Source organism: Haemorhous mexicanus, chromosome 7 (assembly GCF_027477595.1).
Source record: "Haemorhous mexicanus isolate bHaeMex1 chromosome 7, bHaeMex1.pri, whole genome shotgun sequence".
In the NCBI taxonomy this organism is placed as follows: Eukaryota; Metazoa; Chordata; class Aves; order Passeriformes; family Fringillidae; genus Haemorhous; species Haemorhous mexicanus.
In genome coordinates, this window is record NC_082347.1 from 35,371,613 (window position 1) to 35,398,101 (window position 26,489).

The 26,489-nt window shown below is 35.4% G+C and overlaps 1 protein-coding gene across 2 annotated transcripts in view; it reads left to right on the forward strand.

The window, feature by feature from the left end:
• Positions 1-26,489, forward strand: part of ATRNL1 (attractin like 1) — a 432,570-nt gene that overhangs the window by 215,170 nt on the left and 190,911 nt on the right. For both annotated transcript variants that reach the window (XM_059852017.1, XM_059852018.1), the window contains exon 26: positions 13,529-13,607. In XM_059852017.1, the coding sequence (XP_059708000.1) occupies positions 13,529-13,607 (79 nt within the window). The remainder of the gene's footprint in view (positions 1-13,528; positions 13,608-26,489) is intronic.

Consider the following 26,489-nt stretch of genomic DNA (forward strand, 5'->3'; position numbering starts at 1 on the left):
GAAAGCAAAGTCTGTCTAAGAGCAACAGACCAGAGGGATTCTGTCTCAAATAGCAGAGGTAAACTAAGAGCAGTTTCTTGGTGCTCTGTGCTCTGGTGCAGCCTTAGAAAAGGTGAACTAAAGGCTCTTTGGGGGTGCAGCCATCTCTATGGGTGCATGGAATTGTCTCTCCCAGGGTGATGGTCTGTCTCATGCAGTTTGTTCTGGGTAAATGCACAGGTAGGATGTCAACAGTTTGCAGCCTAAAAGAATAATTTTAAAAAGCGTTTGTTTGTTTCTTGTTTTGTGTGGGTTTGAGTTTGTTTGTTTGTGGGATTTGGTTTTGTTTGCTGAATGGGAATGAGGTGTATTGTGACTCTGGCAAATCATGGTGGTAAAAATAATACTAACCCAGGCCATATTTACTAAGGTTGTTGATAGAGAAAATAATTGTGTTTAAAGACAATTTGAATGTACTTGGTAACAAAACATACTTCAACATGCTTTGATAAACCTGCCTTTGCATTTCTCCCATCCAGTATTATATTTCTATTTCTGAGATTGTGACAAAATGCTGTTCACCCTTCCTGGCCAGAGCAGCAAATAGAGCTGTTTGACAATAACAGCTATTCAACAACCAGGCAAAAGTATAGTTTAAAACTGTTCTTTTGTAGGTTTGTGTTCCAGACTGAAAGATGAAATGAACATTTTACTGCATCAAAGCAGGCATTTTTAGAACTTTCTTGTATCATAATGAACTGTTTTAGAAGCATTGTTGTGTAAGGCATTTATTTAAAGCTTTACATAATAAAGCACAAAGTGTATGGTTAGCTCTGCAATTAATGCTTGATCTACCAAGATACTGATATTGTATATCCTAGAACAAAAACCTTCTAGGATAAGATAAAGATAAATAGAAGTTATATTGAAAAAAAATAGGCAGAATATTATTGAAACTGTAGTGTTTCAGACTATGATAAGCATTGTTAAAAATCCCCACCATTTTTAATTTCATTATTTTTCTACTGGAAGGTTTTGTTGCAGCTACTGGTTCAGTGGCCTTTCCTCTAAGAATAAAAATGCAATATGAGTAGTAAGAGATTCCAAACTGTCTTATAGTGTGGCATAGTGTTGCTGTGCTGAGTGCCTTGAAGACTTTTAGCCATCACACAAATTGAGAAGTCTGTGACTTCTTTTCTTTCCACCTTCTTTGAAGAAGTACAGATCTCATTGGAAAATTTCACAGGCAGCAAATGTGAATGATCTTTCTTACACTGAAGAAGTGCAGTATGCACAGTTAAAGAAAGTATATTTCTGTATTATCTGGACCACTAAAACCCACAATATACTAAAGTATGGCACTTTTTCTTTGTTTCAAACTCTAAGGGATAAAGAAATTTGCAGTGTTTACAAGTCTTACATAAATATGTGAATTTAGCTAAATAGGTGCCAGGACATTTTAGACATTTCATAAGGGTATATGAAGTGGCTTTATTTTCTGAAAACATTATTTACTTTAGATCACATCTAACATCCATGAATATTGATTGTTCAATAATTGTTTGTTTTTATCATCTTTGATTTGAGTTAATCCTAAATGGAGAGCTAAGAAATACTTGATTTTTATACCTGTTTTTAAATAAAATTATAACACTATAACAGAATTTATAACAGTACTCAAGCAATTCCCAGATAATTATTTGTATAAAGAATCTGAAGCATAAGTTCTGGTAAGAAATGTGGTTAAATCTCATAATCAAAACCAGGCAAGCATGAAATTGGTGCAGATGACAAAGGTTAGCTGTTAATATACTCATGATAGGAAATGATAAGCAAGTGCCAGAACTATGTTTTTAAAGCCTTTTTCAAATGCATTGTACCAACTACTAACTCATCAGGCATTTTCTCTGAGCTCCCAGAACTATTACTTCTCTTGCCTCTGGTACTTCAGGTGAAGCTGATTGACTGAATAGAATATTTTAGTCACTTTTGTGACATATCTCCACACTGTCACAAATTACAGAATCTCCAGGTTTTATTAAGCAGACCAATATTAAACAATATGGACTCTTTGAAAGTTTAAAAATCCTTCTTTTGTGAGTGCTTTAAGAAATTCCATGAAAAATTATGGTCATTTAGGATCAGGGGTACATTCTTTCTGGTAAATCTTTCTGTGAGCAGCGTAAGTGAGAGAAAACAATATTCAAAATATACCCAGTGCTTACTGCAGAAGGAGAGGATGGGTATTTTGGTAAAGATGAGCATGAGCTCCCACAAGAATTGGAGCAGATACTGAAGAACCAGATTTATTAAGTCCATTTGTAGAACTGTGTGTTCTCTACAGTGGGAGGGGGTGGCTGCATTTCAGCAGTGTCAAAACTCCTGGGAGCTGCAGTGCTTGAATCCACCACCCTGGGGGTGAGTTTGCAATGGGAAAACTCCTGCTCTTTACCAGCATCCTTTGGTCTCTACCCTGCCTTCATGTTTTGTTCCTATTAGAGTGAAGGATGGTAAATTAGTGCTGGATTTTGGAGTGCTTATCTTTATGAGATTGAATATTGATCTCTGTGAGAAAGACAAAAACCAGTGTGTCGGGATCAGATCACGTCCACCATGGCTGGGATCTCAGAAAATCCAGAACTCTTATAAATTCAAATTAGAATATTTTATAGTAATATGAAAATCAAGTTTTTGTAGCAAAATGGATTTTACTTTTGGGGCTAGATAAAAATGGTTTTTACTTAGTGATGCATTAAAAGTTTTCACCTCACTTAGAAGCACAGAGCTGTTTGACTTCCACTGGGAAAAGCACATCCATGGTGGGCAATTTGAGTTGTGTCTCCTTTCTTTAAATGTTTGTTTTGAATTTTTGAATGTAGCTTTGTGTCTTCTGCTCTCTGAACCACACAGAAACTTTGTCATCACTGTGGAGTTATTTGGTGTTTTCATATTTCCTGAGAAGGCAGCCACTTGTTATTGGCCTGCAGGCAAAGGAGATTCCTCAGTGCCACTGGATCAGTTGCTCTTCAAAACAAGAGATGAGTCACTTAATCTGTCAGTGAACAGAACTGTTTTCCATTATTTCCTTCCTGGTTTCAATCTTTCTGTTAGTCCTTTGAGTAATTTGGAAGTGGGTGTGAGTGCTCACCATATTTTGCTTTCAACAGACAATGTTCCTCAAAACACAAATTAGTGGCTGAGATATCTGAAGATGGCCTGTGTGCCTATATATAAAACAGGTATGGGCTTCTTCCTTCCTTAAAGGCAGTGCAGTTAAAGTTTGGAAGTCTCACTTCCTTTACGTAGCAATTACAGTGAGAGGTGTTTGTTGTGCCTCCTGAAGCTCTGGCATTTTCTCCTTTCAGGGCTGTGTCTTTCTAGAGCTGCATTGGATTTTGTATCTTAAGAAGCATCACAGATGATTCATCCTGTGTTTACATTTTGATTCCCTACATTTTCTGATGTGTTTTCTTGAATCCAGTCAGTCAGGTTTTTTTCTTAGACTTCAACAGCATCAGGGCTCTCAGCAATTTTTCCTCCAGAGTGCTTAATCCTTCCTGGTCACTTTTTTATGAAACTCCAGTCCACTGTACTTAAAGCAAAAGAACTAGAACAGGTTTTCATGTGTGGTAAATGGACTTGAAATTTTGCTTTTGTCATTTTAATTCCAAAGAGAAGGAATTCAGTCTTCTTATGCCATGTACCACTTGCAAAGTTAACTTCAGGAGTTTGCTCCCAGATGTGAGGAATACAGGCAAGCGGGGTGAAAGCTGATGAAGGGAAACAATAACAAGAAATAAAGGAAGTAAAAGCATTAGTGTTTTCCTTCAGGCAGTGGTGTCATTGTCCATTACAGCGGGTGACAAGCAGCTTTGTCAAGCCCCGTGCCCGCCTGTCTCTGCAGGCGGGTTGGTGTGATGGGCTGGGCACTGAGTGACAGCCAGGAAATGAGCAATCTCCTCATGGCAGGGCAGGATTTTCCAGGTCCCTGTGCTCAGCTGAGATAAATCACAGAGAGAGAGAAAGGACAGTGCTAGACCGCGTGCTACGCTGTGAATTTCATACGTCCGAAAATATTCAATGTGATCATTCCTTTTGAGAAGAGACATCTTAAATCAAAGGAATTTAACTTCTGTATTGGAATATTAATTATGGCAAATATTTCAGTAAAATTTCTTGGTACTAAATGAAGTATTTTGTGTGGGAGGTTTTGTGGTCTTTTTAAATTACCTGTTGGAATCCAAGGTAGGGATGGCTATGTTTTGGCTATAAGAAAAAAATTATGGAAATTCTGCTGTGAACTCCAAAAGCCACACTGAGAATTACACAGTAAAAACTAGTTATATATTCTATTTAAATTTTTTTATCTGAGTTTTTTGATCTGAAATAATCTTCATAGGTGGCCCAATCATGTTCTATATCATAGTTTGTTTTCTATGTTTTCAGTAAATTTTTGGTGATATTTTAGGAAAACACTCACCATTTGGAAAATTATATTACTTTCCTAATATGTTTTCAGTCTTCAGTAGCTGAAATTCTAATATCAGGTTGAGAGTAATCAGGGGTTTTTATTCTTTATCCAGTACATTTGCAGAATTTTTAGTGTTCTTCTTGAATGATGCTTCTTTGGCCTGGAAATCTAAAAATCCTTGCCCTGTCCTCAGGAAAATTGAATTTTAACAGGACTTTTAATAAGGAAAGTTACTACTTTTTTACACCTACTCATTTTAGTGTATTTGCCTCTTTGGAAAAAGTATTGGAAAGGTTACAGATGGAAGGGAGAAGTTGTTTGGAATGTGTTAAACTTCTTCATTATATTTCAGTCTATCATGCTAAAAAATGCTGACATGGTATGGTGGCTTTCCAAGCATATTTTACATTTCTGTGATGTATTATTGAAGAATAATAGCTGTACTAGAGAGAGCAGTGAAAAATAACAATGGGTGAAAATATTGAAAAAATATTGAAAAAAATTCTTGAAATAATGTGAATCTCTTGGTTTGGAAGGCTGAAATTTAGCACTGGTGACAGTTCTTCTTCCCTAAATTCACTAGCTGACAGTAATTAGAAAAAAAAAGACTCTTTCTCTCTCTCCCCACTCCTCCCCACCCCTTAACTTTAAATCCTAAATTAGCATAAATCAGGAAGACCATTGCAAAAAAGCAGAGGTGAAAGCACAACTGTTTTGTTATATAGTTGTTATATAACACTATATTCAATTTATAATTATCCTGGAAAGCTACTGCAGAAAATACTAAATTCTGTATTTCATCATTTGTCCAGAATTTTAGTGGACAAATATATATAATTTTTTTATATGTTTGATTTTTTTTACGTGCAACATCACTTATTGAGAGAAATATGGACTATTTCACCCATGAAGGGCAAACATAAAATTATATGAAATATTAAAGTACTTTCCATAACTAAAGAAACATAATCATGCTTCATGGGTGTGATATTCTATTTATTCAGTGAAGAATAATTTCATTTTACATTAGAATAAATCGTTTTGATTGTAATTCTTTTTTATTTGTTGCCTCTAAGAGGTGAAAGGAAGAACTACAGAGGGTAAAAGTTCACATCTAGAGCTTTATTATGTAATATATTTCAGAGTCTTTTTACATGGCTCACTTTAATCTGATATTGGATTGGCAGATTAAATGGGAATGTTGATCTCTCAATAGCATCTTGGTGTACACTGCAACCATTTTCCCTTTTGAGTTCAGTATAAAGGCTGTTTGTGTGATTGATCATTCATTCATACTTTGCTGTTGCATCTTGTGGTATATTTAACCCAAACCCACAGCTTTGTGGATGTATGCATGAATTATGTATGTAGGAAAATAGAAATCTAAACAATGTATGTGTGCTTCTTTTGTAATTATTTTTTAATAATTATTTTATAGAATAAAGTTATTTAATGCTCCCCTCCATCCTCTGTAACATTGTGGCACATGTACCTAATGAAAAAAATGCCAATACTTTTTTTCATAATAATTTTTCTGCTAATTACAAATTCCCTGTTCAGACATTTCTTTCTTCTTTACTTTCAAGAAGATTTTTGATGTTTCATTGCACAGGAAAAACCAGTGAACCCAGGCTTTACAGAGGCAGTTGTCAGAGATGATTTTAAACTTATAGGAGTTTATGCTTTGGAAGAAGAAGGATTAATTTGGTTTTCTGGATTGAATATATATTAATAAATTACTTAGCACAAAACATAGTAGCTATTCTAATGAATTAATGCATATTATATTTCATTGCTACTACTTACTTTAAAATATAACTAACATAAAATGCAGTTGACACCATTGATATTTCAATCTCCTTGTTTTCCATTATGCATTCAGAGCTTAAATTGGGAAGCTTTATTTGTACCATTATTGAAGTCTTAGTTTGCCATTTTACTTAATTTTGCTCTTCTGAATCAATAAAACTATTTTGATGATATTTCTAATCGTAATTTTTAATGTGCTGCTCTGGAGACTTACAGCATTCTTTTCGTAGTATCATGGTTTTAACCATGGCAAAGTAAAACAAATCTCATGTGGATATTCTTTTCCATGCATTCTTACCAAATACAGTGTTGAGTCTGGAAGGACCAGATTAGAAGGCAGATAAATATTTCTTATTAACTCTTAATCTGTTTTGTATCAGTTTGTTAGTTGTGTGAGAAGAGAATTCTAAGGGAAGTTTTGTGACTTTCATGAGACACTTTATGCAAGAGTTATTTCTGGGGATATATGGATTTTCAGGACTGCATCAAAAAATAACATTTTAATCAGTCATCTGGATAAAAAGAATTATCCGTGTAATTAGTTTCAAATGAACTTGAAACTTGTTGCTTAACTTGTGTGAATTCCATTTGAGACACAAATAAATACAAATTTGCATTTAAATGATTTTTGGTAATACTTTGAGTTTTAAATACCATCATAGATACTTTACCTCATATTCAGGCATTTCTTTAACTTTGCATTTTGGAAAGCAAGGACTCAGTGCCTGAAACTGTATGGCTTTTGTATTACAGAGTTCACATTTTCCTTGGGTTCCTTTAATTCAGACAGAAGCTGTGGGGGAAAAGAATGGAATATTGATCTAGGCTGATGGAAGAAGCCCTATCATATTTAAGGCTGTGCAACAATGACATTTTGTAGCTGAAGAAGGAAAGATTGCTGCCCTTGGCTTATCAGTTCCAGAAAACAGAGTGTGGGAGCCAGTGCATGGATCTGCTGGTGCTGGTGGTGTTGTCATGACAAGCAGGAATAGGAAAAGGACATTCCTGAATCACCTGGATGGTGATGCTGGCCTTGTTGGCAATGCCTTTCACTGGCTGTGCCTCTCCCTGAGCAGGAATTCAGCACTCCTGGCTGAAATGTCTTGGCTCCATAGCCAGGATTTGTTTCCCTGACCCCACACACTGTGCTACCATGAACTGGAATTTGCATATCCTACTTCCTTGCTAGCCAAGACTACTTTCCCTAAATCTTTATACAATTTAATTTGGAATTGTAACACTTAATTCCCAGAATCATTCTAAATTGCTAATCACTGAAATAGTCTTACTTATAATGATGTTTATAAAACTTTCTGATTCATAGCAATTTAATTAATCATTTAAAAAAATATACTGCTGTCATACACATCAGACTTCTAATATTATGTTTACAATGCTTTGTGCTTCAGATAATCCTGTTGAAATCTTTGGAGCTGCTTCTCATGTGTATACCAGTTAACACAAGGATGGCTGAACCCAGCACATCATAATCATAAACACAATGTTCTTGTCAAGTACAATGAAAGAAATCAATTGCTGTGACAATAATTGCTATTTGAAGTCACGGTGTAAGAAAAATAATTGTTCAATTATTTTTATTTTAGAATTGTGCTTGCTTTATAAAATATCAATTAAAATGGGCTCTATTTGCCAATAAAAAGATAGTAAATAATGTGTTGGGAAAGCAGTTCTTAGGAAAACAGTTAATGTGATCTGCTGGGAAAGTTTTGCAGTGCTACCTTGAAAATACTAACTTAGGGATGAGACTTATTTTCTTTGCATATATTCGCATTAAAAAGTTTCTTTGTCATTACTTTGTTCTACTGAACATGTTAAATTGTAGTTCATGTTAGTACCAGAAGAGAAACAATAGAGTGTGGGGTCACTCTTTAGATTGCTAATTAGGGAACTGTACATTTTTGTAGCCTTGTCAAAGAGAGATCAGCAGGCAGGAGGTTTGTGGATACAGAAGAATATTTAATTACTGTCTCAGCTCAGCAAGACTCAGGTGATTGAGCAACAATTGCCTTGATGGCCCAACTCCTATGTTCAAAAAGACTTGGAGGAAGCCTTTAAAATACGTGCAAATATTTATATATATATATGTGGGCAATAAATTAGTCTGCTATGCCCCTAACAAACTTGGTGGTAGGAATTTTGGGAGCTTCTGTCTCTGTTGGTGAGCAGTGTGAACAAAGAGAGCATCACTTGGGCAAGATGGTGCTGAGGATCTGACATCCACACTGAATGCAATTGTTTTTTGAATATGAGCTAGCTCTAGTTTAGTTCCATGGACTGACAGCCCCTTTGGCTCTGGAGTGAACCTTGCACATCTTCTAATTGAGCTCCATGGCTGCTCCACAGGGGCACTCAGGGCTTGGTTCAAAAGCCCATTCCAGATCCACACCAAGCCAGCCCTGCAGGAGCTCCCTTTGGGACACAAGGATGGGTCTGTCACGTCTTGGAGCATGGGGACAGGATGATGGCAGTTGCCATCTGTGCTGGCCCAGCTGTGCTGCTCCCAGGGTGGGCCCAACCAGGGATGCTGCCCCAAGCTCAGCTGTTTTATTACCTGTTTTATTAGCTCAGCTGCTGCATTACCTGGTCCTGTAAGAAAAGTACATGTGATGGGTGCTCAAAGTACAATCTCACGTAATTTTTCATTTTAGTAGATTTAAAAGTATACTAGATGCAAGTTAAAGTTTTGTAAAAGTGTTTGCTTTCATTGGTTTATGGTAATTTATTTGAATTGTTGTGCAAATTACTGTCCTAAGTAAAATCATAAAAACAACAATTATTCTTTTTGTATGTTAAATAATTAGAGAATGAAAAAAGAAATAAAGGATGGCACATTTTGTTTTGCTTTGTTTACCTTCCATTTACAGTATTGATTCTTAAAATATTTATGCTTAGTTCCTTTGACATCCCTGCAAAAATATGTAAATTATTTCACTTTAACTAAAGTATTGCTTGGATACAATATGTAATTCATAGGTATTAATACCTAATTTAAAAAAAGAATTCTGTAGTGTATTTATAATGCTTTCATAGAGCTGAAGGCACAAATGTGTCATTAATTCATCTGGTCTAAACATGCTGATCATTACATTTCACTGATTTCCCCCTCTATTTATCCATGCAATTTAAATTTCTTTAAGGATATCTACACATTTTATTTCAGTTTGCCCAGACCAAGCAGCAACACATCCACTAATTCGCCTAACACTTTTTAGTTTGCTGCCTAAAGAAACACAGAGAAACTAATTTCTGAGTTATGGAACACACTTTTGTTTCCTCAGCCAGGTCTGCACTAAATATACCTAAATGTGACCTCTGGAAGTCAAAAGTTTGCTCTGTAGCTTGCAGGCAGTAATTATTCCTTGCAATATCACTTCTCTTAGTTCTATTAAATCACTATTGCTGTTTTCCTATTGCCCAGAGTCCTTCTGGGCAGAGCATCTGCATAGCCCAGACCTCCCTGCTAGCCCTGGTGCTCTCTTGCAGCCCTTCCTTGGCCACTTTCCTCTGCTGTGCTGGACACAAACTGTGTTCAAGTCTTCTTCCTCTGCAGTCCATTGGTTCTCCAGTTGTTCATTGTCTCCAAAATCATGCTAGAGCAATAACTTCCAACCAACCTGTAATCCAGGCTGCTGGTGCTGGATTGCTCATTTTCCAGCATGCTTTTTTACTGTTTCCTCCTGTTTTGTTCCACGTGGTTTGAAGGGGAAACTGTGCAAAGCTGTATCCTTGTCTTCTGGCACTTTATTTCTTTGTTCTGGAGAGCACAAAATCTTGATAATGCTTGGACTGCTGTGACTTTAAGAGTGTCTTGGAATGGCAATTGTCTTATTGGGAGGATTTGCATTGATAAATGTGGGAAGTCATTCACTCCATACTCTGGGTCAGCATTTCCTAACCCATGTGCTTTGCAAAGGCACTTATCCAAATGTCTGTTGATTTGGATGTCACTCAGTCTCAAATGGAGAGTCAGAGGTGGTGGACATAATCTATGATCATGTGAATTAACTGCAGGCAAGTTGCCACTTGATCTTTTCCAAAAATGAAATGATTTATTTGTAAAGTCACTGTCAGCAAAAGATTTTGTCCAAATTTTGAATACTTTTTGTGATTTTTCTCTGTATTCTCTCCATGCTTTCCAATCTCCTCTCAGAAAATGCCAATGGCAGAGCTTTAAGAACAAGTCTGATAATATCTGTTTTGGCAGTAGCTTGTAGAGTGATAAATTTATCTCTCAAGAGCTTCTTACTACTTTGCACCTGAGTTAGAGTGTTTTAACCCTTTTTGTTTCAGCATCCCAGCAGTAATTTATACTGAATTGTCATTCACACTGGTCTCTAAGCTGGTTTGGGAACTGCTTCATTCCAAGGGAAAAAGAAATCCTTTGCCATGTAAATGACATCTGATTTCCTTGTTCTTGTAAATACAGCTTAGCAATGATTGTGTATTAAAAAAAATCTAAAAATTGACCATTGTACAATCTCTTTAACCTCTGTCCCAATAACCATTATTAAACACTTTTGTCTTTGTGTCATGCATAGACCTCTCAGCTATTATAAATTTGTCCCATCAAAATTGAGTGGATCTGATGGGAGCTTTGTACCCCATCTAGAAGTTCCCTTTTCTGATGTTGGTCCCCTGCTGACAGTTTCTTTTTATCTGCCTGATGGCAAATTTTTAATTCATTTAATTTGCACTGCACTTTCTGTTTTTATATCTCTGTCACAAGGAGGAGATAAGAAGTATAATGGGGGACTGGACAGCATCCACCTACATCTGTCCTGCTGGTTTTTTACATTTTTTGCATGTGATGTTAATGTCTTTATCATGGCTCCTTTCAAATCCCTATTGTTTCAAAGCCAAATAGAACTTATTTCTTCCACCATTTCATTCCCCTGACCAAGCTGGCTGCTTTCTTTTATACCTTTTACATTCAGCTTAGATTTTTAGAGATAAGATGATAGTTGCTTCAGGGTACAGGCACACTATAGATTTATGCACTGACATCCCAATGCTTTCTGGTTTGTTCTTTATTCCTTTTCTAATCTCTTTCAACATCCTATTTTCTGTTTTGACTGCTACTAAACATTCAGTTGATATGTTCAAAGAACTATCTGCAATGACTTCAAGATCATTCTCTTGAGTGGTAATTGCTAATTTAGAACCTATCATTGTGTATTTGCAGCTAGTTGTGGTGTTTTGTTTTTTTCTTGTGCACATTGCCTTCAGTTCATTGTCACTGAATTTCATTCTCTTATTTTATTGCAAAGTCACTCTGTATTGTGAGATCCTTTGCAGTCAGCTTTAATTTTTATTGCCCTACATAAAGCAAGGATGTTAGCTCACCACAGCCTGGAACTAGGTTAATTTCACAAAATCTATTTTCCATCTCTTTCTTCATTCATTCTTTAGCATGAATTTTGATTCACCCCCTAAAAAAACCACCCCCTTTAAAAAAAGAAAAAGAGAAAAAAAATGAATATTTACTTGCCAAGAAAAATTATACAAAAATCACATTATCAATAGTGTAACTTCCAATGGTTTATAGTATTTTATGGGTGCATCTTTAAGACACTAATTTCAGATTTTAGCTTTGCAAGTAGTTGATGTTTTGACTGATGACAAGAAAATTGTGTGTGACCCACTCCACTGACATACCAAGCACAGAATCCATTTGTCTGGAGTCTTTCAGCCAGAACTCTGAAAATTTTTATTCTACTAACTTAAGAGAACAGTTCAAGAAATTAATAAATGTGAAGGACAGAATTTTCTAAGGGTAGAGATTCTCTTCCTGGTCATAATAAATCAGTCACACCATGCAAAGCTCTCTCTTAGTTTCTTGTGTCCAATTCCCTTGCATGTATTAACCTTTTCTAAATTCCAGGAGCACTGAGTTAAAAATTGCAAACAGAGTTGCTGTTGTTTCCCTAATTTAGTGGATTTTGAAAGGACTGTAGAGGAGAAGAGTGAGATGGCTTTCCCTTACTTCATGCACAGCATTCCAATCTCTAGCAGCACATCAGTACCCTGATGCTGCCCTAAAGCATCTGTTGCAGAGGAGGGGGAACATTTCTGGGAAATAGTATTTATAGGTCCTTCTTGACTTAAAAACCTTAAAAGATGTTGCTGAAAAACTGAAATTATTCTGGTGGTCAGTGGGGTTTTTTAGTTCTGCTCTTCTCAAGACAACCAAATACAAATTTACAGTCACTTGTACTTTTAAAGGAAGACATTTGTGTTACTTTGCACTTATGCACAGTACTCCTCTGAACTATACTACTTCCATAAATCTTGGTTTTTCCTATATTAAAGAATATATTTTGAAGCTTTTTGGCCGAAAAGAAAAATTGTAGATGTCTAGTAGTTAATTCAGTGGTTAGTATTAGATTCATTGAAACCACTTTGTACAGTAGAAGTGCTAACATGGTGTGAAAATTCTTCACACAATTAGTAAATCCAGATACTTATATTTAAAAAACTATCTAAAAACTTGAAAGATCTTCTGAGTAATTACAAGTGCCAGCTTTAGAAGCCTTTTTTAGTATCCATAAACTCACTAAAAGAGGTTGAGTTCAATGATCTTTCTACTAAAATACTTTATGGATTAAATGTTACAATACAAAGACACTGAAGCAAGAGAGAAGGTGCATGCTCTGACTGTGCACTGCAGGTGTTTAATTTTCTTTTTTTATTCTTCTCTTGTGTCTTTGGAACTGTAATGTGGTGATGTCCTTGGAGATGTTTTCCCTGGGCAATTACCCATGGAAATACTCAATAAGATAACACAGGCCTATTGTCACTGTGCAAACCCAGCTCCTCAAACTAATTATACTCCTTGTGTAATTACCCTTCCTGCATCCCAGGAAATTACTCAGAATTTACAAAGTGAAAGAAATATAAACTGCTATACTTTTTTTTTTGCTATACTTCATCCTCTTTTTTCATCTACCAAACGTGGAACATGCAGTGCATATTTGTTGAGACTGTTGTGGTTATGTGGAAGCTTGTACTGGAATTTTTCCCACGCTAATGGAAGCAGTTCCAGGAGAAAACTAGAGCAGTGATGTGATGTGCATTTGCTTTGACTTTGAGTGTGGATGGTTGACTCTTTGTAATTCTGGTAGCGTTTAGTTTTCCCCTATTTTTTGGGTTTATTTTTCCATGCTAAAATGCCTTTTTGTTACCTTTGATACCCTAAAAACATAAGCTTTGCACAAGTTACAATTCTGTTTTTTTCTTTTGTAATTGCAGTTGTTTCCTGTCCTTACTGCTGGTAGCTGCTGTCGTTTGGAAAATCAAACAAACCTGTTGGGCTTCTCGACGGAGAGAGGTATCAGTAACTTTATTGTAGTACCTTTATCTTTCAGAATATGTTGGGAACTTTGATGTACAATCACTCCTTCCCTTTCTCCTGTATATGCAATTTAAATAATTAGCACTGCAAAAATAAAATGCAGTCATTTTATACCCTTGACTTTTTTATGATGAAGAAGAAGAATTTATTTCTTTCTCCTGTCAAAAATTAAAGGAATTACAGCACTAGGCTGCAGAAAGGTAAAATTTCCCTATGGTGGCATATTTAGAATAGAATTGAATAGAATATTTAAGTTGAAAGGGTCCTGCAATTAATTATTCAGCCTGACCACTTCAGGGCTGACCAATAAACCATATTATTAAGCGTATTATCCAAATAAATAATAATTTCTTGTACACTGATGAGGTTGGGGCACTGACCACTTGCTAGGAAGTCTGTCCCAGTGTTTGACCACCTTCTCTGTAAATAAATGTTTCCTAATATCCAACTTGAACCTCCCCTTAAAGGAGCAAAATTCTCTAATAGAATCAGTAGTTTCATCATTAAATCTGTGGCACAATTAAAATCTTCAGTAAATATTCATACATAAAATCACCTTATCCTTTGTGGTCTAAATTCTTACAGCTATGTTGAAAAATCTGGGCCAAATCTTTGTTCTTGCTTGCTTAACAATTTATTACAGTTAAATGAGGTTAAACTTTATCTATGCTACTACATGTATATGATTGTATACTGATAGCTGTGATATTTCATCTTGCTCTCATAAATTAGATAGAAAACTTGTAGACAGTGATGTTTTCCCTTCCTGAACCTTCTAATCTTGATGATTTTTGGAAAAAGGACTTGCTGAATCTACTATAATTTTGAGGGTTTATTTTAAAGATAAGCTTTTGTCTACTGAATGATTTTTTTTCTTAGTGTACTGGCGCTATGAATGTTTAAATAACTTTTTACTGTAGATCTACAGTGAATTTATATGTGCTTTAAAAGTGCCAGGTAACTAGCACTTATAATTTTCCTGCACTGAAATGATACTGGACTAATGCCAAGGTTTAGCTTCAAGTGGTGCTACAAAAGAAACTGTATGTTATAGGTACTTGTTTCCTTTTGGTACTTTTTTTTCTAATTCATGTGAACATTGTTAAAAATTTTCTGAGGGCAAATTGTCACCTACTTCTTTTTACTTGCAAAATATAGATGAAAGTTATTGTAACTACATTATTCAACTTAATATTATTTCATTTAAATTTTTCTCAATACTTTGATAGTTCTGTGCAAAACTGTGTTGTGATAGAATGTAGCAGTTCATTGATTTAAATCCTCATGTTAATGAGGTTGATTTATTGATGTTTTTAAGAACAAATATAAATGTACCCATTTCCAGATCTAGAGGATCTGGTCTGTGTTCTGTGATGACTCTCCTAGATTTTTGAAATATAATATTTTTAATGTGGTCTTTAGGCATCATTTGGTAATGAAAACATTTTCATACAAAAAGTTTTCTAAGTTCTGTTTTCCTAATATCATCAAAAGTACTTCTAAGACTGTTATGAAAGCTGTTTGATAAATGCAGCATAAATATCAACCAGCTTCTTCAGAAGAGCAAGAGAGAAGGACATACTTGGCCACTGGATTAGAACTCAGAGCTTCATGGTTGGTTCTGAATCTTGGCTTTCCTTGAGTAAAACTAGAGAAACTTGGTTTTCTGTTGTAACCAGAGTTTGGTAGCATTATGCGTTGTAAATGCTGAAAGAAATCTTTATTTTCAATCTGCTTTTGACCATCAGCTGCAGTTCATGTCAAATACAAGTTTTTGATTACATTCCATGCAATATTTTCCTTTAATCTAGCTAGAAAACTTCTTTTTATATGTAACATATAAGATTTTGCAATTAAGTGTTGCAAATAAATTATATGAATAGCACACAGAGACAATCTACTGTTGAAAAGATCTCTGAAGTATGTACTTTAGAGCCCATTTGGCAGATGAGCTTTTCATCTCTTTCATCATTCTTTAAAGACAGGAATGTTTGACTCTTTAGATGTTACCTTCAATATGGACCCAAACTACAGTAATAGAAATAAAACAAGAGCACAAACAAATACAGAAAAGCGTGCTGTTAAAAGCTGTGCATCTTTTTTATTGTTCCTCCTGATTTTCTTTCCCCTGAAGGAGGAGGTACATTACTATCCAGTTCTTGTCATCTTTTAGTAATGCATTTTATCAGGCTCTTGAGGTAAGCCAGTAATTTTTTTTAAAGATGTGTAGAGCCCTATGTATAGCTATAAATTCAGAACCTTGTCCTGTTTTACCCTCTGACTTCAATGCTTGGCCAAATTGGAATCTTATTGATTCCAAATTGAACATAGTGTGGCCCCAGTCCAGTACAAAGCAGGAGCAAGTTGTTTGCATTGTGAAGAGGGAATGTGTCAGTTATCCCACTAACTGAGAAATTGTCCCTCCAGTTTCTTTCCTAATTCATTGCTCATTCAGCAAATACTTGCTTTGCACTGCTCAGAGCAATGCCCATATCTTGCTGAGCAGTTAAAATTTAGGTTCTATCATAGGTACATATAAGAAACAGTTACATTGTGTATAAATGAAAATTGATGTCTTCCAAAATACTTTAACTGATGTGTTTCTACCCTGAATTTAGCTTCCTTTGCCCATATCTGTTGGTCTTTCGGTTTATCTAGTCGAAATAATTTTTCCCTAAGTTGAGCTTTGGTGATTTTTTTTTGCTCATAAAAAAATTTTGGTTCATAGTTTTTTCTTACCCACATTCCTTAAGATATATTTTGTCTCAAGTTTTTGAACTCTATATTTATACTTTAACTCCTGGATGAGCTTCTCTTCTTCTCTCCTGCCTTCTGAAAGGGCAAGGGACAGCAGACACTTTCTTACCTTATACCATCAAAGTTATTCACATTCTGCACTGAGGGAAAATGGAAAGTATCATTCTTTTATTTTATAGTTCCAAAAAGATCAGTGAAACTTTGAGCAGTAGAACATGAACAGCTTCCTGCTTGGCATCCCTTGACATCTTCCACCACCCATCCCTCCCATGGATTTGTGACATTTTAAAAAAGGTTTTTAAGAAGGGTTGAAGATAGTGGAATATGGCTCATCTCAGGGAGCTTGTTCTTTGAAAAGAATAATACAGAATACGACGAGATGATTTCCAAAGCATAATTCTAATAGAAATATCTTGATAAAAACACCCCTAAGGTCTTGATTGAAAAAAACATCAAAGTCCCATGAAAACAAAAACAAAACAGGAAGAATTTGGAACATTCATGACAGAGCAAGAAAACATTTACAGGTAAGTATGGAAATTGATGCAGGATTAGAAAAAGGGAAAGATATACTTGCATATCAAATAAAGGAGTTCCTAAATATTGCAAGGTTTAGGAAAAGCAAAGCATTTTTTAGAGGAGTCCTATACTATGTTAAAAGATCAGATAGATATTCTCGATTTTAATCTCTCATCCTTCTTTTTAGTCCAAAGGCTCACAAATCTTTCTACTAGCACCTTTCTCAGTAAAATTTTGCTTTCTAGTTCACTGGATGAAAAACCAAAAGCTGTCACTTTCTCCCAAATGATTTGTTGGGTCTCTTGCATTTTATACCCTAAATTCACACAAGAGCCCATCCATGAAGCTCCAATCTGACTGTTTTCCTCCTTTATACAAGAAAAGATCTATCACCCAGATTTGCCAAATAAGAAATATGAAGAGAATATTATTTGTTTTCTCTGCATGTTTCATATCTAAAATATTCATTCAGTCTTCTGCTCAGAATAGGTACAAGACAATCTGTTCATAGATCATTTTACTGAAAACTTGATAGGTTGCCTGCCAGATTTGTAGTGGCTCAAAGGTTTTGTCTCATGAACTTCTGATTGAAAGGCATCACACTGCTGATAGGATCTGCATCCAAATGATTTCTTTTTAATAGGGCATTGAACTTTTCTTTTTGCTGACAAGATTACACTGAGGTCACTAACAAACTCACAGAGATGGGATTATAAACCACACAGCTTCTAGTTGAGTTATTTTAGCAAAGTATTTGCTCTTCCTAAATTAATCCAGTTGCTGCTCAGATTTCCTTTGTGCACCTTTTGGTCCCCTCAGATGTTTCAAGGAATTGTTACTTTTAATCCAAAAACCTGTAATCACTGATGTACATAAAGTGCCTTCTTCCCTTCACTCAGACACACAAAAGACATGTGCCAATGTGTCATGTGTTGCTATCTAGAATCACAGAAATATTGAATTGTTTAAGTTGGGAAGGACCTTTAAAGGTCATCCAGTCCCACCCCACTGCAATGAGCAACCACAACAGGCTGCTCAGAGCCTCATCCAGCTTGAACTTGAATGGTCCCAGACATGGAGGTTTCAACACCCTGATCATAAAAGTATATTCCCTATATCTAGTCTGAAATATGCATTTGTGTATATTGGATCAGTTAATTAGTTAAAATAGATTTGTACTTTTTTTAATGTAAATCGCTTTTTTATATATTATTTTAATTACACACCAGAAAGACAGTGCATATCTTTAAAGATTTCTTAGATTCTTATTTCCTCATGTAATAGACTATAAAGCTCTTGAGCAATGAGGAAGTAATGCATGATTGCCCTTTTAGGTAAAAAATGCTTGAAAGCATGGATTGTGTGTGTGAAGTGCTTGCCTAACTTTAAAGGTTAATATCATTTATATATAGCATCTCATTATACAGTCAGCTGTGCACCATTTGCCTGTCTTAAAGAACAGAACATACAAACATAAAAACATAGAATTGTAGAAAATGCTTGCTTCATACAGCGTGTGGGTGCCACTCAAGTTATTGCTTCTGTTTATTAAATGTGCTGATGTTTGTTTAAAAACCCCTCCACTTTTCTGCCTTGATGGTGTTACCAAGGTAGTTTTATCTCTTAAATATTCAAAAATTCTTACAAATAGACAAATGAAACGGAAGTAGACTACTTCTTAATAGCAGTAACAATTCATGTAATAGCTTTAGGCTCATTTCTATGGTAACTCTAATAGGAACAAAGTTCAGTTATGTCAATAGCACGAATGAATGTGGAGAATATGAGCATTTCAGCTTGAGCTTTTTTGCTTTCTATTCAAATGACAATAGTTTAAAGTATTTCTTTTAGAAAAGACAGTAATGGCTTTTGGTGTATATGATATTGCTTATGGGAAGCAACACATTTACTTAGCAATACTAAACCACAGAGAATATGGTGTGTTCTTGAACAACAGCTTTTGAAGGAACAAAAGCAATACTTTGTGTTTCAGGGTGAGCAAAGAACCAACAACAGCAGATGTAAGGAAACCGAGAAATATCGACATGCATAATTAATGTACCCCAGTGTGTAATAGCATTCATGTGTGTAGGGGTCTAAAGGATTATATAGTTTATAAGTTGTTAAGCTCACAGATAATTTTTCTTTTTTGCTATCTTCTTGTCTGTTGCTTAGCAAATATCTTACACATCTGTATGTAGTTACTCATAGGCTGTGTGAGTAATCCTGCTGAAGTCAAAGGAGCTATTCATAGGACCAGAATCTCAACTTGTTATATTGCTCAGGCTCCTCTGAAGTCAATAGAGCTATGACTGCTTATTTCAACTGTGGGTCTAGTTTTACTGAGGATTACTGGGACATTTATTTTAGGTTGATGTTTTCTGCTTTCTCTCCAACCTAAAATTTAGGTTCCTCTCTGAATGAACCTTTCAAGCAATATGCCTGGGTAGCTGACACTAGATCTTGTCTCAGGACTCCCTCTGCAGTCAGTATAAAGGCACTTCCAAATGACAATTTATCCTGCCCAATTTTCACAGTGTTCACTCTTTATATTCTGATACTTGTGGGGACCTGATTTCTTGTTAACAGTGCAAATAACCCATTGAGTCAAATCTCCCATACTGAGAGTTATTCTTCACTTCCTTTGCTTTCATTTTGTAAAATTGAGGTTGTATTTATAATTCTGTCATTTCATAAAAGTAAGCATCTGATTAATTCTTATATTGGTAATGCTCACAACATGCTTGTTCTCTGTAAAAAGAAGTATTAAATGGTGCCAGTGACAGACTCAATATTATATTGAAAAAATTTCTGTTGGGGAGTGAATTAAGCAAAGCTGATACAAAGTATTTGTGAGAGCTTGCTAACAGATCTGTTTCTTTATTCCACAAAAATTCAGAAGGTAAAGAAGACAATAGATAACAACAGGTTTTAAAATTAAAATTGTCAGTTTAATAAAAAAAAAAAAAATTAGGGGAAAGAAACTAAGTAGGTGTTTTATTATATGTACTTATGACCAGGAGAAGAAAATTGTTCACTTTTCTTAACATAATAACCAAAGTTCCGTCTTATATTTGTGTAGTGGAGTTAGCCTGAAGATTCCCAAAAGGCAATAATCAAAATAAATTAGTTTCATTAAATGTGGTTCCTGGGATATGCATAGAAAGGAAGCTTGGATGTAGTTTTTACTGCTGATAACAGTATTTTAAAATTAATAGCTGTGATATTCTGTTCAGTAGAATTTATTATCAAAGTTGAGCTTTCTAAATATGAATATAAAATGCTTCTGGAGATAATGCTAATTTTATAATAGTGATATTAAGTCTTACTCTCTGGTTAACTCTTGCAAGTGTACTGGGGTAAGTTTTCAAGGCAACAGGAAGGTAAAATTAAGGTTATTTTAAAGAGAGAGGGAACTGGCCCAAATGTAAAAGGCTGCCTGAGGCAAGTGGCCACTTGGCAGAACCTGAGGGTGCTTTGAGCTACATGGTCTGAGAGTTTTCCATGGGACTGGTTGTAAACATAAGAGCATTAGCAGAATTTTTAGCAAACTAGCTGTCAGCAAAAAGCAGTGAGAGACCATGAGAAAGGCTAGGTCCTTAGTGGGACCCTGGGAGGAAGCCAGATAACTCCTTTAGAACTTATGACAAGAAAAGTAATTTGAATTGGTTTCCACAGTGCTAAAGGAAAAGGGATGGTGGATGTGTTCTTTGTAAATAAAGAGGATTGTACCAAAATAGATTATTCATTTCTGTCTCCTAACTAAAAAGAAAGAGCAGGTGTTGAATATTGGCCCAAAGGAGTGAGACTCTTCTTTTTGTTTGTATTTCCTGTCTTTGCAGCATAGCATCAATTTTTTTTATCTATTAAAACACAAACAAACCTTCCATTTCTCAAAGCCCTGTGAGAAAAGAGTGAATTTAGCTGCAAACAACAGAAGTGTTAAAAGAACTATTATGAAGAGAGAATTAAAAGGTTTTACAATTTACAGTAAGAGGTCTTCAAGAGAAAAATGCAAATACTCCTCCATAGATACTCCGTTGCTTTTCTCAGTTTCCAGAAATTTTAGTTGCACTGGGTGGGCAACTCTGGCCTAGGTGAGTCCCCTGCAATGGGAGAAGAATAGAAGAAACTAAGTCTGAACTGTCCTTCCTCCAAAGAGCAGGGAAATAAAGTGCAAGCTTGGAAGACACAGTTCCTCTCTATTTCTCTGCTCTTCCTCTCTACCTAAAGTTTTGTTTATTTACAGTTGAATGCTAGTCATGTATCTAAAAATTAAATTAAATCAGGCAAACAATAACTTTTATTGCTTGTTGTTTATGGAACATTTGCCACTGCTTCCACAAACATCCATTTCCTTGAGTTTGTTTTGTTTTTTTTTTTAGAGCTGATTTGTAGGTACTTTTACATATGTGTGCAATTGAGTAACCAGTAAGGTGGGATTCATATAATTCCTGAATCTCTTCCAAAGAGTTTGCATTTCACTTTGCCCAGTATGGATAGTAGCTACCTCCTAAAATAAGCACATCCACCTTTTTATCTCTTAAAGTTAGTGTTGATAATAGGCAGACTAATTGTTTCTTTCTTCAAAAACATTTTGAAGGCACTGAAGTTTCTCCTATGTGGATGACCCCCTGCTAAACTTAGAGCTTTAATTATCAATGCAAAGCAGATGCAAAGATCAATGCAGCTGGAAATTAAATAAGTTCACCAACTGATTTTTTTCAGAGCCTGCACTATTAATTGGTTTACCCTGTCAGCAGAATGTGTTCACTGCTGTGAGTGTCAGTGTTGTTGCTATCAACAAATTCCATGGGGGACTTCTCTACTCTCTGTAGATGTTTGTACACACAAACATTCCTTGGGGTCATCCCTCTTCAGCAAACAGTGGCTGTGCAGTTCATCTGGGCACCTTCAAGGCTTCTTCCCCTTCTCTGGATAGAAAGCAAAATAACAGCAGGGTCATGGTGACAGGATTTGCATATATTCTTATTTCTGGAGGAACCTGCCAACACCTGTGAAAGGTTCAGTTGGGGAAAAAAAACCAGCAACACCCTCCCCACCCCTGACAAAAAATCCAAAACCAAAAAAGCCCAAAAAACCCCCAAAAAACAAAAAACATAAAAATCAAATAGAACTTAAAAAAACTTAGGAGTATATGACACAGCCTACAAAAAGGTAGAATAGTTGTTCTTTTTCAAGGATCTGACAATGCAATGTTTATCCTTCCTGAAGCTTTATTTTTTATTGCTCCAGCAGTTCACAAACAATAGTTGAGAGTTAGTGTGACCTGATATAAACCAAGCTCATTACATTATTTCAACAGATAATTAATAATTAACATATAACCTTTGGCTTTCCTTTTATCTTCAAGTATTGACAGAAGTCGCATAAAACCATACTATGTGTGGAAAAAATGCTTTGAAATGCAAAACTTAATTAAAATTAATGTCATGTTATTTTAGTACAGTTCTGTAGTAGCAAAAGTAATATAGGGAATATGACTATTTGAACAGATGATTATTTTTATCCATGCCATTCAATTTTTACTCAAGTAAATTTTGGATAGTAGAATATCATTTGATATTTTGTTTGGGATTCATTGGATGGAGTGCACCATGGCAGTTTAATTGTGACATCACTAAATTAGCCCAGACTGCTTTGGCAGTCAGTTGACCCACATGCAATTAGCAAAACTGAACCCACAATGAATCCTGTAGCTTGAGCTTGTTATGGTTTTTTTCTGCTTCACATACATTTTGAAAATCCCAGTTAATTAAGACTTATCATAGACTTTAATAGCTGTAGCTTCTTAGCCTTTTATATTTGTGCAGCCATGGTCAGAAGTACTAAGGGAGGCAGAGAAATGCAATTTCCCAGCTGGAGAAGTTTGGCTTTGGAAGTCAGTCCTTTCCTTTCTGGTGTTGTAGGAGCCTTTTTGCCAATTCTTTCACTGCCTGGGCCATCAGTTCCTCACCTGTGCCACACAAACAGTTGTACAGGTTGTGTACAGTTTTCATTAAAGATTCTGTTGGTATTCATTGAGGGACTTTGATGACTGTTTTGCATTATTCTGTAATAACCCTTTGTCCCTAGGCAACTTATTTGGGTTTCTGTTCATTTAGGCAGGAAAAAGGAGTGAAATGGACACTAAATCTTTATCCTAATATTTGTCTGGGTGAAGAAATACAAACATGTGAAATACAGTCTGTTAATTTAATGTTATATATTTCAAACATATTTCAATATTTGCTAAAATACATTATGAAGGTATGAAATATCTTGTATGTGTTTAATTTTCATCTTAATTAAAATCAATCACCCATTTCTTAGGGTTTTATGCTTTCTGAATAAGTTAATGATGCACAGTACTGACCCTACACTGCTTTGTGCCTACCATAATAATTTTTTATCTTCACAAAGTTAAGGAATAATATTTCCAGAAGAGTGGGAACATGCATGTTAGAAAAATACTGTATCCCTGCATGTGTGACCCATGTGCAAGTATCAGGCACACCAGGTTTTGACTTAAAACTTTAACAGTGTCCAGTAACAATATTCTGTATCATATAATATAAAAATTAATATAATATAATATAATATAATATAATATAATATAATATAATATAATATAATATAATATAATATAATATAATATAATATAATATAATGTATATTGTTAAGTATATCATGAACCTGTCCCTTTCCACATTCCCATGGAAAGCAAGTCCATGTTGTTAATGTTGTTAATGACTAAATCACCCATGCACAAAATGTCCACCTTTGATTAGAGCATCCAGTGTCCTGTCAGCTTACAGAAAACGATGGACATAAATCATCTCAGTGGAAAGGGAGGAAAAGAGGAGCCAGAGAATTAGTCAGTGAGTTCCCAGAAACATCCGTCAATAAAAGCTAAGCTGTTTGTAAGCATCTATGAGAAAAAAAAAAAGATTAAAAGCCTGGATGTTTTCTCTGTTAACCAAATCGCTCAAAAAGAACATGTTTTTCTTCCAAGGTAGGATAAAAGTTCTTTTGAATGGAAGAGAAAACATCTGGTGCTTGTACAGTTGGTCATTTTAAAGACTATAAAAAGTCCATCCCAGGATACCTTAATAGGGAAGGCAAGGAAGCATTGTCATGATTACATAGCTGTGGAGTAGGTGCAAAACTGGTCAAAAGCCCATAATCAGATGTTCCTTATCAGTGAAATGAGGGATTAACTATGTGTGGGCTGTAGTTATCTACATTAGCCCCTTCAAAGCTTTGTCCTAGCTCCAGAACTCATCAGTGGTTTTTAATGACCTAAGTCATGCCATTGGAGATTACATCTTATCAATTTGCATAGGAGGAGCTGGGTCAGGAGTGTGTTGCAAGCAGGATCAGGCTTCAAAACAACCTTTAGAAATTGGAGGCAGTATCCATACTGGTGAAAGCAAGTTTTAGTAATAATCTGGGAGAAATAATCATCTTCACAGAAACAGCACGAAGAAAAAGCTGACTGTGCTACAATTCCTCAGAGCTGATCAATGGCTTAGAAAGGTTCACAAGCTGAATATAAGTGAACAGCAATCTAGTTACAAAAAAAGGAATATATTTCTGGCTTGTATATGTAACTCTAAGGCATCCAATTATTGTACTTTCCTGAGTATGGCCTTAAGCAGAGATCATGGACAGCTTAGACACAACTGTTCATAAAGTCTGTGGAACATTTGTAAATGTTCAGAGGAGAGAAGTGGGAAAGTGTGTCTGTTTATAGCTGCATAGCATAAAAGATCATGGAGAAGTTTGATAAAAGCCTTCAAGGTGGGGAATGGGATAATGCATTTATCTGAATCTGCTGTAGAAAGGATGAGAAACAAAGTGCCCATGTTGCAGCAAAGAACATTCAGGTGATACAATAAAAATTAATAAAGTATAATGAATTTAGTAGTGTAATTCTGCAATAGATAATCTCTGACATTCCAGACAGAATGTAAGTGTAAGCCTTCAGGAGTGGGGTGGGCAAATACAGGACAGAAATAAGAAGACCTGGATATGCCTTTGTAGGGTGGTGGGGAGTCCCTTGGCAGTCTCTGCCAGTCTCTCTTAACCTTATGATCTTATGTTTTAAAAAACCCACTTGAAGTCAGAGTATTTTGTACATACCAGGAGATTTTTATTTGCTATAGAATCACAGAACAGGTTGGTTTGGGAGAGATGTCTAAAGATCATCTAGCTCAACTCCTGTGCCATGGGCAGGGACAGCTTCCACTGGAGCAGGGTGCTCCAAGCCCTGTCCAACCTGGCCTTGGGCCCTTCCAGGGATGAGGCATCCAGGATTTCTCTTAGACTAAAGCTACATGATGTGATATTGCAGCACCAAAAATCCACAGTAGTGCTCTAATAGCACCTGCACTTCCTCATTAAAGACTATTTAAAAATCTACATTAATTTGATATTTATATTTTCATTGCAAAACTATATCCCAAATGGCAATAAAGGCAAGTAATTATCCAGATACTCCATCATATTTTTTGCATTAAAAAGGCTTTTAAGGAGCTGCTTTCTTCTTTACAAATCTCATTTGCATAAATGCAGCCTTTGAAGTTATTGATGTTATGTACCATAGTTAAACTTTACAAAATTTCAGATAGAAGAAAATCAGGGTCAAAAATAGCCCCTTACCTTTTGTGCCATTTAGGTTCATGTCCATGATGCCCATCCAAGTGACTGAGTCACCCTGTGGATTGATTTTTTTTTTCATTTTTGACTTTTCATTTCATGATTTGGGCTGGATCATTTGTTTTGCACCTTACATCCCCTTCATTGTGTAATTCTACTGGTTTTCCTGTACAAGTAGCAGGCAAGGCAAGACAGCTTATTTGAGTTACAAATTGAAAACCACACATAGATGAGAAATTGAGCAAGTTTTGTGTTGTTTTGCTTGGGGTTCTGTTTCTTTCAGAGTTTTGTTTGATTTTTTTTTTTTTTGGTCATATAGTTTTGCAGTTATTCTGATTTTTCTTTAACTGAACCAGTCTCACCAGTATTTTAAAATACACATTTTGCAATAGCACAGTTTAGCACATAGACAGAATTCTTATAAAAGGTAGCTGCTGCATGTTTGTGAGTCATTCTTCTTGCTTTCCTGTATCCTCTGACAGATGATATCTATCCTACAGATGGAAAATACTGTATATTTTCAGTAGTTTCAGAATGGCTTGTTGTTTTCTGACATGCAACTAACATAATTTAAACATGCTTTCTTCCCTTATATAATGACCAATTTACATATCACCTTTGGCTTTCCTTTTATCTTGAATCATTGATAGAAAATTGCATAAAATCATACAATTTGGACACAATATCTCTCAAATGCAAATTCTAATTAAAATTAATGTTGTGTTCCTGAAATGCAATGCTTGGCTTATCACCAGTATTTGAATATTAGTTTTTCCACGTTGCTATTAGTTTTTCCATATTGTTTGTCCCTAAAAAATGGTTTAGGGTAAAATATTTGAATCAAACACAGTGTGATGCAAAAGCTAAATCCTAGCTTTATTTAATTGCTTTAAATTTTTTATCAACTGGAATGCATGCAAA